Below are 19672 nucleotides of genomic sequence, written 5' to 3' on the forward strand. Positions count from 1 at the left end.
TCCCCAAAGCACCCAGATGGCCCAGTCTGGGACTCTGCTGTCCTCAGCTGTGAACCTGAGGACCTCACAAGTCCATGGGAGGAGGTGAGTGGGTCTGCGTGTAACATCTCCACTTGCACATGTGGATGTAGAATGAGGTGCCTGGAAGTCATGTTCATTCTCTGGGGTGTCCCCCAAGAACCAGGGACATTGCCATGGCCAAAGACAGATGAGGGAGTCTGGTAGTGATCACCAATATTTAGAAGCTAATATTTATTTATTTATTCATTATTTTTTGAGATGGAGTCTCTCTCTTGTCGCCCAGGCTGGACTGCAATGGCATGATCTCAGCTCACTGCAACCTCCACCTCCCGGGTTCAAGCAATTCTCCTGCCTCAGCCTCCCAAGTAGCTGAGATTACAGGCGTGCACCACCACGCGCAGCTAATTTTTGTATTTTTAGTAGAGGCGGGGTTTTGCCATGTTGGCCAGGCTAGTCTTGAACTTCTGACCTCAGGTGATCCACCCACCTCGGCCTCCCAAAGTGCTGGGATTATAGGCATGAGCCACTGTGCCCAGCCTAGAAGCTAATATTTAGGTGCCACATCTTTCAGTCACCCCAGTACCTGGTGACTCAGTCCCACCAGCTCATGTGACAATGGTCACTGGGAGGCTGTGGACACAGAGGAGGAAATGAAAGAGGATGGGGGGGTCATGGAGGGGAGATGCACGAGACAGCCCCCCACAGTCACCAGGCTGCTGCTCAGAGATGTCACAAAGTCCATCATCTGCCTCAAGGCAGGGCAGCGCAGGACAAGGAGGACACGGAAGGGGAAACGGAGGAAGGAACCACAAGTGTCCCTCAGGTGCAAGTCCTGACCAGGGCTCTCTTCTCAAGACACAGGCAAGTCGTTGGGTGGTTGGATAGTCAAGAGGCTGGCAGGTCTCAGCAGTCCTTGTCATCACCCTGGATTTCCACATAGGGCAGCCCCACGGGCCAACTGTCCCGAGGCCAGTAGCGGACTTTGAGGGTTTCACCTGGCATCTCATAGTTGGCATCTACCAAGGCCATGGTGACCATGCCATAAGGGAAGGTGATGCTGATGAGCACATGCCTGTGGAATGCAGAGCAAAGGTGGGGAGGGCACAAGATACCCATAGCCTCACGCCGGCCCTCTTTTTATTTCTCATGGATCTTGACTATCCGAGGGAGCCTTCTGGGTCTGGCCCCCTGACTGCAGCCTTCCCCTACCACCAGGTCCCAGTATCTGGCTCTCGTCTCTCTGCTTCTCCACCCCCAGCCCCCAGGCTCCTACTCCGAGCTCTGGCATCTAAGATTCTCTGACTCTGGGCCCCCCACAGCCTCAGAGCATGTACTTACCAGATGCTGTGCAGATAGAAGAAATGAATCCTCTGCCAGAAGCTGCAAAGCAGACGGTCACTGATCCAGCTGGTCAGAGCAACAGCCCATAAAACCACGGAGACCTCAATCAGGTGCCGAAGCTCCTTATTGCTGGTCCTAGAGAGGGGAGAGGGGGACCAGGGGCTGGCTCAGAGAGCAGCACCTGAGGGGGCTGATGGGAAATTCCTCCTTTCACAGTGATGAGGCTCAGAGGCTGGGAGAAGGGAAAGAGCAGGAATTGAGGGTGCAAGCAGAGGCGGCCCAATCTCGTGCTTAGAACTAACACTGAGCATTTCCAGCACAACAGGTACAGTTTCAAATGTCCTTCAAGCCAGGCACAGTAGCTCATGCCTGTAATCTCAGTACTTTGGGAGGCTGAGGTTGGGAGGATCGCTTGAACCCTGGAGGTTAAGACCAGCCTGGGCAAAATAGCAAGACCCCATCTTTACTAAAAAAAAAAAAAAAAAAAATGTTAAAATTAGCCAGGCATGATGGCGCATGCCTGCAGTTCTGGTTACTCGGGAGGCTGAGGCAAGAGGATCACTTGAGCCCAGGAGTGCAAGGCTGCAGTGAGCCGTAATTGTGCCATTGCACTCCAGCCTGGGTGACAGTGTAAGACCCTGTCTTAAAAAACAATAATAGGCCAGGCGTGATGGCTCACACCTGTAATCCCAGCAGTTTGGGAGGCCGAGGCAGGTGAATCACTTCAGGCCAGAAGTTTGAGACCAGCATGGCCAACACGGTGAAACACTGACTCTACTAAAAATACAAAAAAAAATTAGCCGGCCGTGGTGGTGGCCGCCTGTAATCCCAGCTACTTGGGAGGCTGAGCCAGGAGAATCACTTGAACCCAAGAGGCGGAGGTTGCAATGAGCTGGGATTGTACCACTGCACTCCAGCCTGGGTGACAGAGCGAGACGCCATCTTAAATAAATAAATAAATAAATAAAATAAAAAATAAAAATGAATAAGTAACAATAATAAATAAAACACCTTCGAATATTAACTCAGTCGGCCGGTGTGGTGGCTCAAGCCTGTAATCCCAGCACTTTGGGAGGCCGAGGCGGGCAGATCACCCGAGGTTAGGAGTTTGAGACCAGCCTGGCCAACATGGCGAAACTCCGTCTCTACTAAAAATACAAAAATTAGCCGGGCGTGGTGGCGTGCATCTGTAATTTCAGCTACTCAGGAGGCTGAGGCAGAAGAGTCGCTTGAACCCAGGAGGTGGAGATTGCAGTGAGCCGGGATCGTGCCATTGCACTTCAGCCTGGGCAACAAGAGTAAGACTCCGTCTCAAAAAAAAAAAAAAAAGATATTAACTCAGTCCTCACAAGGACTTTGTAGAGGAGTAAACTGAGGCACAGGGATTGCACTATGCCCCACCCCACCCTATGGTTACACAGCTGGTAAATGGCAGAGCTGGGATCTAAACCAAGTTTTTCTGACTACATAATATTTATTCTTAACCAACAAGCCCTTTGGTGCTTGTATGTTTTGGGGTAGAGGTATGTGTGCCTCAACCTCCCAAAGTGCTGGGATTACAGGCATGAGCCATCATGCCCAGCAAGAATAATACATTTTTTGTAATCAGGGGAGTTAAATTATTAAAAAAATTAGGGGTGAAATTGTATGAAATCTGGGAGAAATATGTAACAGAGTGACAAAATGTGGGTGGTTGTTGTGGCTGGTTAGTGGGCGTGGGGAGGTTTGTGGGGCTATTTTCTCTGCTTGCATGTCTGTTTCTGGATTTCATCATAAAAAGGACAAGCTCTGCTGGGCACAGTGGCTCATGCCTGTAATCTCAACACTTTGGGAAGCCGAGGTGGGCGGATCACCTGAGGTCAGGAGTTTGAGACCAGCCTGGCCAACATGGTGAAACTCCGTCTCTACTAAAAATACAAAAATTAGCTGAGCATGGTGGCATACACCTGTAATCCCAGCTGCTCGGGAGGCTGAGGCAGGAGAATCGCTTGAACCCGGGAGGTGGAGTTTGCAGTGAGCTGAGATTACACCACTGCACTCCAGCCTGGAAGACAGAGTGAGACTCTGTCTCAAAAATAAATAAATAAATAAATAAATAAAAATAAATAAAGATAATGTAGGGTGGATGCAGTGGCTCACACCTGGAATCCCAGCACTTTGGGAGGCTGAGGTGGGCGGATCGCTTGAGCCCAGGAGTTCAAGACCAGATTGGGCAACATGACGAAACCCTGTTTCTACAAAGAAAAGTACAAAAATTATCCTGGTGTGATGGCATACGCCTCTAGTCCCAGCTACTTGGGAGGCTGGAGTGGGAGGATTGCTTGAGCCTGGGAGGTAGAGGTTGCAGTGAGCCAAGATCACGCCCATGCACTCCAGCCTGGGTGACAGAGCAAGGCTCTGTCTCAAGAAAAAAAAAGACAAGCTCTGCAGTCAGTCAGGTTCAAATCCTGGCAGGGCCACTTGTTAGTGGGTGATCTTGGAGAAGGGATGTCCCCTCCGTGAGCCTGGAGTCAGGGGTGCTAGGAGGGGGATGGGAGCCTCCTGCCCGGGCACCTGCAGCCTTCACTCACTTCCTGTACTCCTGGCGCACGAGGTAGAGAATGTGCAGGGCAATGCTGTTGAGGGCGTAGGCGTTGACTGTGGGCCGCAGGAAGGACAGGAGGGTGCTGACCACAGTGGTGATGAAGACCAGGCGGATGAACTGGGACCTGGGGAGGAAGGGCCTCAGCTGTAGGCAGGAAGGGAGGTCCTGGGATTGTAGGCAAGGTCACTTGGAGATCTCGTGGCCCAGGTGGGTGAGGAAAGGACAGGATTCCGGGGAGCCCAGATAGGCTCAGAAAAGGGTCCTAGCCAGGCAGGGCACAGTGGCTCATGTCTGTAATCCCAGCACTTTGGGAGGCTGAGGTGGGCGGATCACCTGAGGTCAGGAGTTTGAGACCAGCCTGGCCAACATGGTGAAACCCCATTTCTTTTTTTTGAGGTGGAGTCTTGCTCTGTCACCCAGGCTGGAGTGCAGTGGCGCGATCTCGGCTCACTGCAAGCTCCACCTCCCGGGTTCACGCCATTCTCCTGCCTCAGCCTCCCGAGTAGCTGGGACTACAGGCGCCCGCCACCATGCCCGGCTCATTTTTTATATTTTTACTAAAGACGGGGTTTCACCATGTTAGCCAAGATGGTCTCAATCTCCTGACCTCGTGATCCGCCCACCTCGGCTTCCCAAAGTGCTAGGATTACTGGCATGAGCCACTGCGCCCGGCCCTGGTGAAACCCTATTTCTGCTAAAAATACAAAATTTAGCCAGGTGTGGTGGCAGATGCCTGTAATCCCAGCTACTCAGGAGGCTGAGGCACGAGAATTGCTTGAATCCAGGAGGCAGAGGTTTCAGTGGGCCAAGATCACACCACGGCACTCCAGCCTGGGTGACAGAGGGAGATTCTGTCTCAAAAACGACAATAAGAAAAAGGGTCCTAGCCAGGCATGGTGCCTCGTGACTGTAATCTCAGCACTTTGGGAGGCTGAGGTGGGAGGATCGCTTGAGCTCAGGAGTTCGAGACCAGCCTGGGCAACGTGGCAAAACCCTGTCTCTACCAAAAATACAAAAAATTAGCTGGATGTGGTGGCATGTGCCTGTAATCTCAGCTACTAAAGAGGCTGAAGCAAGGATCGCTTGAGCCTGGGAATTGGAGGTTGCAGCGAGCTAAGATTGTGCCACTGCACTCCAGCCTGGGGGATACAGCGAGACTTCATCTAAAAAAAAAAAAGAAGAAGAAGAAGGAGGAGAAGAAGAAGGTCCTGAGGCTCCCAGGTGGACTCAGCAGAAAGTCTCAGGGAGCCCAGGTGAGCCCAGGCAGCATTTAAAGGGGGATCCCAGGGAGGACTGAGTAGGATGAGAAGAGGGTCCCAAGGGGCCTGGGAGATCGTGATGGTTTCCAGGGCCCAGGTGAGGTCAGGCAAGGAGTTCAGGGGAGCCCAGCTGGGCTGAGAGGAGGGATCCTGGGTCCAGGTGAATTTAAGAGATGTCAGACAGTGGCTCTCCAGGACCCGGTAGGGATTAAGGAAAGATGACAGGGGTCCCAGAGGATGATAGGGTGGGCTGGGGGGTCCTGGAGAACTCAGGTGGGTTAAACTGGGTTAGAAGAGAATTTCACATGCCTGTAATCCCAGCACTTTGGGAGGCCAAGGCAGGTGGATCACTTGAGATCTGGAGTTCGAGACCAGCCTGGCCAACATGGTGAAACCGTCTTTACTAAAAGTACAAAAATTAGCTGGGTGTGGTGGCAGGTGCCTCTAATCCCAGCTACTTGGGAGGCTGAGGCAGGATGATCGCTTGAACCCTGAAGGCAGAGGCTGCCGTGAGCCGAGATCACACCACTGCACTCCAGCGTGGGTGACAGAGCGAGACTCTGTCTCAAAAAGGAAGAAGAAGGAGGAGGAGGAGGAGGAAGAAAAAGAAGGAGGAGGAGGAGGCAGAGAAGAAGAAGAAGGAGAAGGAGAATGAGGAGGAGGAGGAGGAGGAGAAGAAGGAGAAGGAGAAGGAGGAGGAGGAGGAGGAGGAAGAAAAAGGAGGAGGAGGAGGCAGAGAAGAAGAAGAAGGAGAAGGAGGAGGAGGAGGAGGAGAAGAAGAAGGAGAAGGAGGAGGAGGAGGAGGAGAAGAAGGAGAAGGAGAAGGAGAAGGGGGAGGAGGAGGAGGAGAAGAAGGAGAAGGAGAAGGGGAGGGAGGAGGAGGAGGAGAAGAAGGAGAAGGAGAAGGAGAAGGAGAAGGGGAAGGAGGAGGAGGAGGAGAAGAAGGAGAAGGAGAAGGAGAAGGGGAAGGAGGAGGAAGAGGAGGAGAAGAAGGAGAAGGAGATTATTTCACAGGGGTCAAGGGTGGGAGTGGGGATCAATTAGATCAAGAGAGGGACCCAGGGGAGTCTAACAAGATCAGATGAAAGATGCCAGGAACGCCAGGTGAGAGACTCAGGGAGGAGTCCCTCGGGCCCAGGTAAGTGTAGACATGAGGTCCTGGAACTCCTGTTGGCTGCAACAGATTCTGGAGGAAGTCCCAGGTTATCAAAGTAGGATCAAGGGAGGGATTCCAAGAAACCAGGTAAGCTCAGGGGTGGGGTCTCCAGAAGCCCAAGTGAGTCAGGCAGGGTCAGGAGAGAACCCGAAGTGGTCTGGGGAGGAATTCCAAGGGCCCCAAAAGGGGTCAAGGGTGGGGACCCAGGGGACTCAGGTGAACTCAGGTAGAGTCAACTGAAGACTCAGACCCCACCCTGTCCAGACGGCCAGCCCCTGACCCACCTGTTCCCCCCCAGGAAGGAGGGGAAATAGCAGCGGGGCATCCATATGCTATAGACACTGCCCAGGAGCCACAGGATGGCGATCTCGTCTAGCAGCTGGCCCAGGAAGCTGAGCGTCATGTGGAAATACATGGAGAACAGGCCTGCAGTGGCAAGGGCAGGTGGTCAGTGGGGGCCGCCACCTCCTAAACCCCCACTGCCTCCCGACTGTCACAGACCTGAACCACACCTCCCTACCTATGATCATGAAGAGGACCCAGACAATGTAGATGCAGCGGGAGCGCTTCTGGGCATAGGGGTGCATCAGGAGCATCATCAGTGGCCCGAAGATGAAGAAGGGGATATTGGAGAACTGGAGCAGAGAGAGCCATAGGGAGGAGCTTGTCAGATAGGGGAGACGGAGGAGGCTGCCCTCTGTCCAGACACTCAGTCACCAGCCAGTCGGTTACCTGCTGCATTTCAGGCAATTCATCAACCCAGGATTTGTCAATCACTCACCTGTCAACCTTTCACCTGACACTTTTTTTTTTTTTTTTTTTTAGATGGAGTCTTGGAGTCTTGCTCTGTCACTCAGGCTGGAGTGCAGTGGTACCATCTCAGCTCACTGCAACCTCCACCTCCCAGGTTCAAGCAATTCTCCTGTCTCAGACTCCTGAGTAGCTGGGACTAAAGGCATGTGCCACCACGCCCAGCTAATTTTTTATATTTTTGGTAGAGACAGGGTTTCACTATGTTGGCCAGGCTGCTCTTGAACTCCTGACCTCAGGTGATCCACCCACCTTGGCCTCCCCAAAGTGGTGGGATTACAGGTGTGAGCCACCGCACCTAGCCACTTTTCAGCTGATCTTGACCATCAGCTGGTCATCCATAGATCAATTTCTCAATCCATTATTGGTTCATTCATTCATTCAGTGAGTGTGGCAAAGACTATCCACTAAACTTCCATATATATTCTCCTTCTCTTTTACTTTTTCTATTTATTTATTTTACAGTCAGGATCTTGCTCTCTGCTGCCAGGCTGGAGTGCATTGGTGTGATCATGGCTCATTGCAGCCTCAATCAACTGAGCTCAGAGGATCCTCCTGCCTCAGCCTCCCAAGCACCTGGGACTACAGGTGCCCACCACCCCACCTGGCTAATTTTCTTTTATTTTTTGTAGAGACGGGGTCTCACTATGTCACCCAGGCTTGTTGCAAGCTCCCAGCCTCAAGTGATCCTCCCACCACAGCCTAAAGTGTTGAGATTACAGGTATGAACCACTGCACCTAGCCCCTTTTCCTGTAAAAATAGTATCTCCCAAGTTTGAACTGGGCACACAGCTTACCCAATGAAAGACTACATTTCCCAGCCTTCACTGCAGCTCACTGTGGCCTTGTGACCTGCTCTGGCCAATGAGATAAGAATGTAAATGACATCTACTACTTCCAGGTCAGTCCTTTCAAAAACCACTTAAGGAAAGCTTGCCCTCTTTCCTCTTCCTGTGGGCTGAAATGTGGCCATGGACGTCATGAGTTGACCTTGCCCTTGAAGACAAGGAAAGATGATGCAGTACCTTTTTAACAAACAGCATGAAGCAGAAATGATACTGTGTGACTTCTGAGGTTAGGTCATAAAAGGAACTGTGGCTTCCACCTTTCTCTATCTCATAGGACAAGACGTCCAGACCCTAGGCCACCACACAAGAAGACTGGCTACCCTTGAAGCCACCATGCTGGAGAAACCATGTGTAGAGACCACACTGAGATGGAGAGAGATGCCAGAGGAGGGCCAGTGGTTCAATCCTTCCCCATACAGTCGTCAGACACATGAGTGAATGAAACTTCAGGTGATGGCCGGGCATGGTGGCTCACACCTGTAGTCCCAGCACTTTGGGAGGCTGAGGCAGGTAGATCACCTGAGGTCAGGAGTTCAAGGCCAGCCCAAAAAACATAGTGAAACTCTACAAAACAGTATGTGAATATATATTGTGAATATATATATAATACGTGAATATGTATTTCACAATAATGTAAAACAATACAAAAATTGGCCAGGTGCAGTGGCTCACACCTGTAATCCTAGCACTTTGGGAGGCTGAGGCAGGCAGATCACTTGAGGTCAGGAGTTTGAGACCAGCCTGGGCAACATGGTGAAATCCCATCTCTACTAAAATACAAAAAAATAGCTGGGTGTAGTGGTGGGTGCCTGTAATCCCAGCTACTTGGGAGGCTGAGGTGGGAGAATTGCTTGAACTCAGGAGGCACAGGTGGTAGTGAGCTGAGATCATCGCACTCCAGCCTGGGCAACAGCCTGAGACTTCACCTCAAAAAAAAAAAAAAGGTCACAAGAACATTTGCACCCAAAATTAAATGGCTCAAGACCCTGACGTGCTGAGGCCAGACTTTGACTCCCCACAAAGTCTCTCTCTCATATGTCTGAGCTGCGACAAGTCTCTCATATGACAAATACTTATATAATATCGGTGGAAATGTAGATGGGCAAAACCTCTATGGAAAACAGTATGCAGAATTCTCAAAGAACCAAAATTAGGACTACCATTTGATCCAGCAATCCCGCTACTGAGTATCTACCCAAAGGAAATGAAATCATTATACTAAAACATACCTGCATTCATATGTTTATTGCAGCACTGTTCACACAGGTGAAGATATGAAATCAACCCAATGATTGGATAAAGAAGATGTGGTATATATACACAATGGAATTTTATTTATTTATTTGTTTGCTTATTTATTTATTTATTTATTTATTTTTGAGATGGAGTCTTGCTCTGTCACCCAGGCTGGAGTGCAGTGGCACGATCTCAGCTCACTGCAAGCTCCGCCTCCCGGGTTCACGCCATTCTCCTGCCTCAGCCTCCCGAGTAGCTGGGACTACAGGCACCTGCCACCATGACCGGCTAATTTTTTTTATAGTTTTACTAGAGACGGGGTTTCACCGTGGTCTCAATCTCCTGACCTCATGATCCACCCACCTTGGCCTCCCAAAGTGCTGGGATTACAGGCGTGAGCCACCGCGCCTGGCCTTATTTATTTATTTATTTATTTATTTATTTATTCAGACAGGGTCTCTCTCCGTTGCCGAGGCTGGAATGCAGTGACACGATCATGGGTCACTGCAGCTTCAACATCCCAAGTTCAAGTAATCCTCCCACCTCAGCCCCCCAAGTAGCTGGGACTACAAGCATGCACCACCATGCCCAGCTAATTTTTGTTTTATTTTGTTTTGTCTTTTGAGACGGAGTCTCACTCTGTCGCCCAGGCTGGAGTGCAGTGGTGCCATCTCAGCTCACTGCAAGCTCCACCTCCCGGGTTCACGCCATTCTCCTGACTCGGCCTCCCCAGCAGCTGGGACTACAGGTGCACGCTGCCACGCCCGGCTAATTTTTGTATTTTTAGTAGAGGCAGGGTTTCACCATGTTAGTCAGGATGGTCTCGACCTCCTGACCTTATGATCCACCCTCCTCGGCTTCCCAAAGTGCTGGGATTACAGGCGTGAGCCACCGCGCCCAGCCTAATTTTTGTATTTTTTGTACAGATGGGATTTGGCCATGTGGCCCAGGCTGGTCTCTAACTCTGGGACTCAAGCGATTCACCCGCCTAGGCCTCCCAAAGTGCTGGGATTACAGGCATGAGCCACCACACCTGGCCTGGAATACTATTTAGCCATTAAAAAAAGAATGAGCCCAGGTGTGGTGGCTCACACCTGTAATCTCAGCACTTGGGGAGGTTGAGACAGGCAAATCACGTGAAGTCAGGAATTCAAGACCAGCCTGGCTAACATGGTGAAACCCCATCTCTACAAAAAACACAAAAATTAGCCGGGCACAGTGGTGTGTGCCTGTGACTCCAGCTACTCAGGAGGCTGAGGCAGGAGAACCACTTGAATCCGGGAGACAAAGCTTGCAGTGAGCTGAGATTGTTGCACTGCACCCCAGCCTGGGTGAGAGAACAAGAGTCTGTCTCAAAAGAAGAAAAAAGGAAAAAGAATGAAATAGTCCAGGTGTGATGGTTCATGCCTGTGATTCCAGCAATTTGGGAGGCAGAGGCAGGAGAATTGCCTGAGGCCAAGAGTTCGCAACCAGCCTGGGCAACACAGTGAGACCCCACCTCCATAAAAAATAAATTAAAAAAATTAGCCAAACATAGTGGCATGTGCCTGTAGTCTTAACTACTCAAGAAGCTGAGGAGGAAAGATTGCTTGAGCACAGGAGTTGGAGGCTGCAGGAGCTGTGATTGTGCCACTTCACTCCAACCTGGGTGGCAGAGTGAAACCCTGTCTCTCTCTCTCTCACACACACACACACACACACACAAAGAATGAAATGCCTTTGCGGCAACATGGATGGAACTGGAGGACATGATCTTAAGTGAAACAACTCAGAAACAGAAAATTAGATATCAGCCCGGGTGCGGTGGCTCGCACCTGTAATCCCAGCACTTTGGGAGGTGGAGGTGGGTGGATCATGAGGCCAGGAGTTTGAGACCAGCCTGGCCAACACGGTGAAACCTCGCCTCTACTAAAGATACAAAAAACTAGCCGAGTGTGGTGGTGCATGCCTATAATCCCAGCTACTCCAGAGGCTGAGACAGGAGAATCACTTGAATCCAGGAGGCGGAGGTTGCAATGAGCCGAGATCGCACCACTGCACTCCAGCCTGGGCGACAGAGCAAGACTCCATCTCAAAAAAAAAAAAAAAAAAAAAGAGGTCAGACTTCACCCCCACACAATGCATACATGTAACAAAACTGCACTTGTACTTCTTCAATTTATACGAATAAAAGAAAAACATGAAACTGTCACATGAGCTCAGAAACAAGTCTCTTTCCCTCCCCATCTTTTTTTTTTTTTGAGACGGAGTCTCACTCTGTCATCCAGGCTGGAGTGCAATGGTGCAATCTTGGTTCACTGCAACCTCCACATCCTGGGTTCAAGCGATTCTCCTGCCTCAGCCTCCCGAGTAGCTGGGATTACAGGCGCCTGCCACCATGCCTGGCTAACTTTTGTATTTTTAGTAGAGATGGGGTTTCACCATGTTGGCCAGGCTGTTTTCAAACTCCTGACCTCAAGTGATCTACCCACCTTGGCCTCCCAAAGTGCTGGGATTACAGGCATGAGCCACTGCGCCCAGCCCCAGTTATTCCTTTATAGCAACACAAACTGAACTAAGACAGGTGTGGAAAGAAAAACAAGCGATTGATATGAAATGGACAATGTCAGTAAATAGATTACGACTACAGTTCTGGACTGCAAGCCCTTCTCTTCAGTGGTCCAAGGACAGATGGGACAGGGGCCATGGCAACGCCTCCATGCGCCTCTTCTCAGCCCGTGACCCTAGTTCAGTTACCTCCATTTGTGCTGATGCACACATACTCCCAAACAAACACCATGTTTCCTCTGCCTCCAGTCAAACACCAGCCCTTGAATATCAACGCGTGCCTGAAGATACTGACCCAACCAGTCTCCCAGATTCAAAAGCATCCATTAAAACATGTCTGGGCCTTCCATAAATAAAGTCTAAACTCTTAAACTTGGCTTATAAATTCCTTCCATAATTCATCTCTCTCCAACTTTTTTTTGGTTATTATTTTATTTTTTGTTTGTTTTGTTTTTGTGTTTTTTTGTTTTTGAGATAGAGTCTTGCTCTATCACCCAGGCTGGAATCCAGTGGGGCAATCTCAGCTCACTGCAACCTCCACCTCCCAGGTTCAAGCGATTCTCTTGCCTCAGCCTCCCGAATAGCAGGGATTACAGGCACTCACCACCATGTCTGGCTAATTTTTGTATTTTTAGTAGAGGCCGGGTTTCACCATATTGCCCAGGCTGGTCTCGAACTCCTGAACAAAGCAGATCCACTCACCTCAGCCTCTAAAAATCTCCATTTAAAACATGTTCAGGCCGGGCGCAGTGGCTCACGCCTGTAATCCCAGCACTTTGGGAGGCTGAGGTGGGCGGATCACCAGGTCAGGAGATCGAGACCATCCAGGCTAACACGGTGAAACCCCGTCCTAAAAAAAAAAAAAAAAAAAAAAATATATATATATATATATATATATATATATGTACAAAAAATTAGCCGGGTGTGGATTACAGCTCACGCCTGTAATCCCAGCACTTTGGGAGGCCGAGATGAGCCGATCACCTGAAGTCGGGAGTTCGAGACCAGCCTGGCCAACATGGAGAAACACCATCTCTACTAAAAATACAAAATTAGCCGGGCATGGTGGCACATGCCTGTAATCCCAGCTACTCAGGAGGCTCAGGTAGGAGAATTGCTTGAACCTGGGAGGCAGAGGTTGCAGTGAGCCGAGATCACATGATTGCATTCCAGCCTGGGTGACATAGTGAGACTCTGTCCCCCAAAAATAAATAAAAAATAAAAAATAGGCCAGGCACAGTGGCTCATGCCTGTAATTCCAGCACTTTGGAAAGCTGAGGCGGGTGGATCATGAGGTCAGGAGATCGAGACCATCCTGGCTAACACAATGAAACACTGCCTCTACTAAAAATACAAAAAAAAAAAAATAGCTGGGTGTGGTGGCAGACGCCTGTAGTCCCAGCTACTTGGGAGGCTGAGGCAGGAGAATGGCATGAATCCGGGAGGCGGAGCTTGCAGTGAGCCGAGATCACGCCACTGCACTCCAGCCTGGGCAACAAAGCAAGACTCTATCTCAAAATAAATAAATAAGTAAATAAATAAATAAATAACATGTTCATGCCTCCTGTAAATAAAATCTAAACTGTTTTTTTGGGTTTTTTTTTGTTTTTTTTTTGAGATGGAGTCTCTCTCTGTCGCCCAGGCTGGAGTGCAGTGGTGCAATCTTGGCTCATTACAAGCTCCACCTCCAGAGTTCACGTCATTCTCCTGCCTCAGCCTCCTGAGTAGCTGGGACTACAGGTGCCCGCCACCACACCCGGCTAATTTTTTTGTATTTTTAGTAGAGACAGGGTTTCACCGTGTTAGCCAGGATGGCCTCGATCTCCTGACCTCATGATCCACCCGACTCGGCCTCCCAAAGTGCTGGGATTACAGGTGAGAGCCACCGCACCCGGCCAAAATCTAAACTCTTAAACTTGCCTTATAAAATTATTCCTAGCCGGGCGTTGTGGCTCACGCCTATAATCCCAGCACTTTGGGAGGCTGAGACGGGCGGATCACAAGGTCAGGAGATTGAGGCCATCCTGGCTAACATGAAGAAACCCCGTCTCTACTAAAAAATACAAAAAAAATTAGCCAGGCATGGCGTCGGCCGCCTATAGTCCCAGCCACTCGGGAGGCTGAGGCAGGAGAATGGCGTGAATCTGGGAGACGGAGGTTGCAGTGAGCCGAGATCGCGCCACTGCACTACAGCCTGGGCGACAGAGCAAGACTCCGTTTCAAAATAAATAAATAAATAAAAAATAAAAATAAAATTATTCCTAACTCATCTCTCTCTGACTCAAAAAGAAAAAGAAAAAAAATAAAAAACAAAGATGGAAAGACTAGACAGGTGGTGGTGACTAAGAGGGCGCTCCCCTGTTGCCTGGCCCTGTGACTAATGCCTCTTGGTTTCTCTTTGCTTGTATCAGTAAAAGCAGGGCACATCATCAATGGTACCTTGCAGCCTGATGCAGGCCATGCACAAGATAAGGCATTGCAGAAGTGCATTGCCCAGGATGTGGTATGAGCTCAAAAAATAGCTGGGGCTGCTGCTGTTGTTATTGTTGAAGGAGATAATAATAATAACAGGCCTGTTATGGGTATCGTTATTCCAAGCTTAGGGGCCAGCAGAGTCCAGCCAGGAGTTATCAACAGTGTCCCTAAGTGCTCAGGAGGACAGAGCTGTGGGTGGAGATACTGACTAATGGAGGTCCCCAATCAGCTCCGGAGTCTCCGATAACATCAGAAACTGCCTGGATGCCAGGGTCTCCCTCCCTGCCTTCCGGGGCTCAGCCCCCACGTTCCCTGCTTCTCACCCCACCCAGGCTCTGCCAGGCAGGGGAGACACCTGTCTGGGATCCCATCCAAAGCCAGCCCAGTCCTGAACTCTGGACACAAGTGAGCTGGACCTTCTTGGTCCCAGCTCCAGCAGGTGACATCACCTCTCTCCCTTCGTTCATTCATTCATTCATTCATTCATTCATTTGTCCAAGCATCCCTTGAGTACCTACTATGTGCTCAAGGACCATACCAGTGTCTGAAAACAAAGTCCCTGCCTTCTCAGGGTGTATACGGTCAGGACAGCAGGGGATCTCCTGTGCCTGGTTTTCCTGCTCCTACTTCCAGAGGCTGCTGTGAGGATTACAGAGTTAAGTGCCACGGAACGAGGGGGCTCTGTGTGTTTTGCCCCCTCCCCACCCTATATCTAGAACACTGTCTGGCACACAGTAGGCGCCCAATACATTTTAGTAGAAAAGAATGCGCGTAAATAATACAGAAGGGGCCGGGCGCAGTGGCTCATGCCTGTAATCCCAGCACTTTGGAAGGCTGAGGTGGGCAGATCACTTGAGGTCAGGAGTTCAAGACCAGCCTGGCTGACATGGAGAAACCCTGTCTTTACTAAAAATACAAAATTAGCCAGTGTGGTGGTGGACGCCTGTAGTGCCAGCTACTCAGGAGGCTGAAGCAGGAGAATCGCCTGAACGTGGGGGCTGCAGTGAGCCAAGATCGCACCACTGCACTCCAACTCCCGTGACAGAGCGAGATTCTGTCTCAAAAAAAAAAAAAAAAAAAAAAGGAAAGAAAGAAAAGTTTGTTGAATACATCTCCAACATCTCCTCATTCTTCGTCCTCATTGCCAAAGCTCAAACTCCCTCCCACCACCCACACCTGGCCTCTGTCACCAGTTGAGGACAACCACCTGCATTCATTCCAAACATGCCTGCTAATGTTGGAGGGACGAAGTGTGCACCAGCCACAGCACAAGACTTAATTGCATGAATTAAAATGTGTATATCTCGCTCTGTCGCCCAGGCTGGAGTGCAGTGGCGCGATCTCGGCTCACTGCAACCTCTGCCTCCCAGGTTCAAGCAATTCTCCTGCCTCAGCCTCCTGAGTAGCTGGGACTACAGGTGTGTGCCACCACATCTGGCTAATTTTTGTATTTTTAGTAGAGACCGGGTTTCGCTATATTGGCCATGCTGGTCTCGAACTCTGACCTCAGGTGATCCGCCCGCCTCGGCCTCCCAAAGTGCTGGGATTACAGGTGTGAGCCGCTGTGCCATCCAACATGCGCACAATTAATTCCTAATCACCCAGTAATTAAGTGGTCTCACAGCACTGTGGTTAAGGGAGAGACTCTAGGACCGGGCTCTTTAAGAAGCTGCAACTTTTGTGCAATTGTAATTTGCATACTGTGTGGCCCTAGGAAAGAAATATACCCTCTCTGAGCCTTGATTTCCCCATCTGTAAAATGGGGAGCATAATTGTACCTACTTCATAGGATTTTATGAGGATTACAGTTGGTGCTAATTATTCAATGAAATGAATAAATACCTAATAAAATTAATGAATGTCACTTTCACATCTCTGGGTGCTGTATTCACTTGTAATAAGAATAGCTACAATGTATTCAGTGCTTAGGATGTGCCAAGAGCTGTGGGTTTTTTTTTTTTTTAACATCCCTATTTTTAAAATCGGGACATAAATCACATACTATAAAATTCGCTCTTTTAAACTATGCAATTCAGTGGGTTTCAGTATATTCATGAGGCGTGCAACCATCACACTAGCTAATTCCAGAACATTTTCTTTCCCTTTTTTTTTTTTTTTTTTTTGAGACCAAGTCTCACTCTGTCGCCTAGGCTGGAGTGCAGTGGAGTGATCTTGTCTCACTGCAACCTCCGCCTTTTGGGTTCAAGCGGTTCTCCTGCCTCAGCCCCCTGAGTAGCTGGGATTACAGGCGCCCGTCACCATGCTTGTCTATTTATTTATTTATTTGTATTTTTAGTAGAGATGGGGCTTTGCTTTAGAGACGTTGGCAAGACTAGTCTTGAACTCCTGGCTTCAAGTGGTCCACCTGCCTCAGCCTCCCAAAGTGTTGGGATTACAGGTGTGAGCCACCTCATCCGGCCGAAATACATTTTTTAAAAAAAGAGAGTGAATGCATGAGTTTTTCTTCCTTTGCTCATCCCACCGCCTGGCATCTTGTAGCCTTGACTTTGGCTTATTTTCTGCTTCTCCATCCCCAGAACATCAGCCCCACCAGGGCAAGGAGTTTGTTGTTGTTTTTTTTTGGTTGTTTGTTTTGTTTTGTTTTGTTTGAGACAGAGTCTCACTCTGTTGCCCAGGCTGGGGTTCAGTGGCGCGATTTCAGCTCACTGCAACCTCCGCCTCCCGGGTTCAAGCGATTCTCCTGCCTCAGCCTCCCAAGTAGCTGGGACTACAGACATGTGCCACCACACCTGGTTAATTTTTTAAATTATTATTTTTTGTTTTGTTTTTTGTTTTGGAGTCTCGCTCTGTCGCCCAGGCTGCAGTGCAGTGGCGCGATCTCGGCTCACTGCAAGCTCCGCCTCCCAGGTTCACACCATTCTCCTGCCTCAGCTCCCGAGTAGCTGGGACTACAGGCGCCTGCCAGCACGCCCGGCTAATTTTTTGTATTTTTAGTAGAGACGGGGTTTCACCGTGTTAGCCAGGATGGTCTCAATCTCCTGACCTCGTGATCCACCCGCCTCGGCCTCCCAAAGTGCTAGGATTACAGGCATGAGCCACCGCACCCGGCCTTAAATTATTTTTAGTAGAGATGGGGTTTCACCATGTTGGCTGGGCTGATCTCGAACTCCTGACCTCAGGTCATCCACCCGCCATGGCCTCCCGAAGTGCTGGGATGACAGGCATGAGCCACTGCACCCAGCTGGCAGGGAGTTTTGATGCTTGGATTACTGCTGTGTCCTCAGAGCCTAGAACAGAGCCTGGTGCTCCCGCAATTCTTGTTGAATAAAGAAGAAATTGTTGTCCCAACAACTCAAACCCCTCCATCAGCCCCAGGATGCTTGCAGGGAAGGGATCACCAACACCTGTTTTCTTCAAAGGAGAAAGGAGGTCCAGAGGAACCTATCTTGCCTGGGAGTATCATGGGCCAGATCACTGGTTTCATGCATGTAATTATCCAACTTACGGCATCTGTCTTCCCTGGGTCAACAAGATTTATATAAAAATTCATCCCTAAGTCATTTGTAATTGCAATAAAAAATGAATAAATAAAATAGAAACTGTAACACTGTCACCCAGGTGCATGGGGCTGAATACATTCTAGTGAAATACTATGCAGCTATTTAAAAGGATGCTTTTGATCTAAGGATGTAAATGAAAGACAAAATACGTAGCAGAAATATGTAGCAGCTCCTGTTTGACTTCGAGGACTCGAGCACATCTTTTTCTTCTCTTCTGCTCTCTTTCCCCAAACTCCTACCCCACTTGGCAAACTCCTATTCATCTTTCAAAACCCAACCCTGGGTGCCCTTTTCCATGAAGCCTCCCAACACCTGGGCTGACTCCTCGGGTGTTTTCTTCTCCTGTAGCCACAACCATGAGTGTCTGGGCTCTGCAACCTCAACCCCAGACTCAGCTCCTTGCAAACAGAGCAACAAGAAAGCAAAAGATTCTTCTTTGGAGAATGATATGATTTGGCTGTGCCCCCACCCAAATGTCATCTTAAATTGTAACTCCCACAATTCCCACATGTTGTGGAAGGAACCCAGAGGGAGGTGATTGAATTATGGGGGTGGGTCTGTCCTGCTCTGTTCTCCTGATAGCGAATGAGTCTCATGAGATCTCATGGTTTTAAAAACAGGAATTTCAGCCAGGCATGGTGGCTCATGCCTGTAATCTCAGCACTTTGGGAGGCCAAGGTGGGTGGATCACCTGAGGTCGGGAGTTCAAGAACAGCCTGACCAACATGGACAAACCCCATCTCGACTTAAAATACAAAAAATTAGCCAGGTGTGGTGGTGCATGCCTGTAAGCCCAGCTACTCGGGAGGCTGAGGGAGGAGAATCGCTTGAACCTGGGAGGTGGAGGCTGCAGTGAGCGGAGATCATGCCATTGCACTCCAGCCTGGGCAACAAGAGCAAAACTCTGTCTCAAAACAAACAAACAAAAAACAAAACAAAAAAATGGGAGTTTCCCTGCACAAGCTCTCTCTCTTTGCCTGCTGCCATCCACGTAAGATGTGACTTGCTCCTCCTTGCCTTCCACCATGATTGTGAGGCCTCCCCAGCCACGTGGAACTATAAGTCCATTAAACCTCTTTCTTTTGCAAATTGCCCAGTCTCTTTTTCTTCTATTGCAAATTGCCCAGACATAAAGGTAACTCTTTATGAGCAGACTGAAAATGGACTAATACAGAGAAGCATTTTCCTGCCCTCCCATCTTGCTTTTGGTAGGGCCTGGCACACCAGAGGTGCCCAGTAATTAACCGCTTTTGCTGTGGATATTGATAAGAAGGACAGCAGAACAGGGAGGCATGAGTGGATCTCACATCCATATTTGTAATTTAGAGCTCATGAGACCTGCCACTGCATGTAGCTCAGAGAGGGGCAGGTCTCCTCCTGGGTCACACAGCATTCAGGGGAGAGCTGGGACTGGAACCCCACTGCAGAGGCCAGCCTCAAGGAGACTCAGGAGAGGAGGTGAGGAGAATGTTGGAGATGGTGGCACTGCAGACTACCTCCCCCCACCCCCTTCTGACTCTGATCTCCTCATTTCTCTCTTTTTATTTTTATTTTTTGAGACCAAGTCTTGCTGTGTCACCCAGGCTGGAGTGCAGTGGTGTGATCTCAGCTCACTGCAATCTCCACCTCCCAGCTACAAGCGATTCTCCTGCCTCAGCCTCCTAAGTAGCTGGGATTATAGGTGTGTGCCACCACTCCTGGCTATTTTTGTATTTTTTGTAGAGATAGGGTTTCACCATGTTGGCCAGGCTGGTCTGGAACTCCTGACCTCAAGTGATCTGCCTGCCTTGGCCTCCCACAGTGCTGGAATTACAGGCATGAGCCACTGCACTTGGCCTCTTTTTAATTTTTTTTAGAGACAGGGTCTTGCTCTG

General features: G+C 49.6%; 1 protein-coding gene across 2 annotated transcripts in view; it reads right to left on the bottom strand.

Moving 5' to 3' along the window:
* Positions 1 to 251: 251 nt before the first annotated feature.
* ACER1 (alkaline ceramidase 1) overlaps positions 252 to 19672 on the bottom strand; it is a 28737-nt gene continuing 9316 nt past the window's right edge. Inside the window, exons 2-6 of one of the 2 annotated variants that reach the window (XM_054464738.1) lie at positions 6882 to 6996; positions 6646 to 6787; positions 3933 to 4070; positions 1360 to 1497; positions 252 to 1093 (exon numbers count right to left, since the gene is read on the bottom strand). In XM_054464738.1, coding sequence (XP_054320713.1) covers positions 925 to 1093; positions 1360 to 1497; positions 3933 to 4070; positions 6646 to 6787; positions 6882 to 6996 — 702 coding nt within the window. In that variant the 3' untranslated portion in view covers positions 252 to 924. The remainder of the gene's footprint in view (positions 1094 to 1359; positions 1498 to 3932; positions 4071 to 6645; positions 6788 to 6881; positions 6997 to 19672) is intronic. The other variant, XM_054464739.1, reaches the window with a different exon arrangement.

This window comes from Pongo pygmaeus, chromosome 20 (genome assembly GCF_028885625.2).
Source record: "Pongo pygmaeus isolate AG05252 chromosome 20, NHGRI_mPonPyg2-v2.0_pri, whole genome shotgun sequence".
NCBI lineage: Eukaryota > Metazoa > Chordata > Mammalia > Primates > Hominidae > Pongo > Pongo pygmaeus.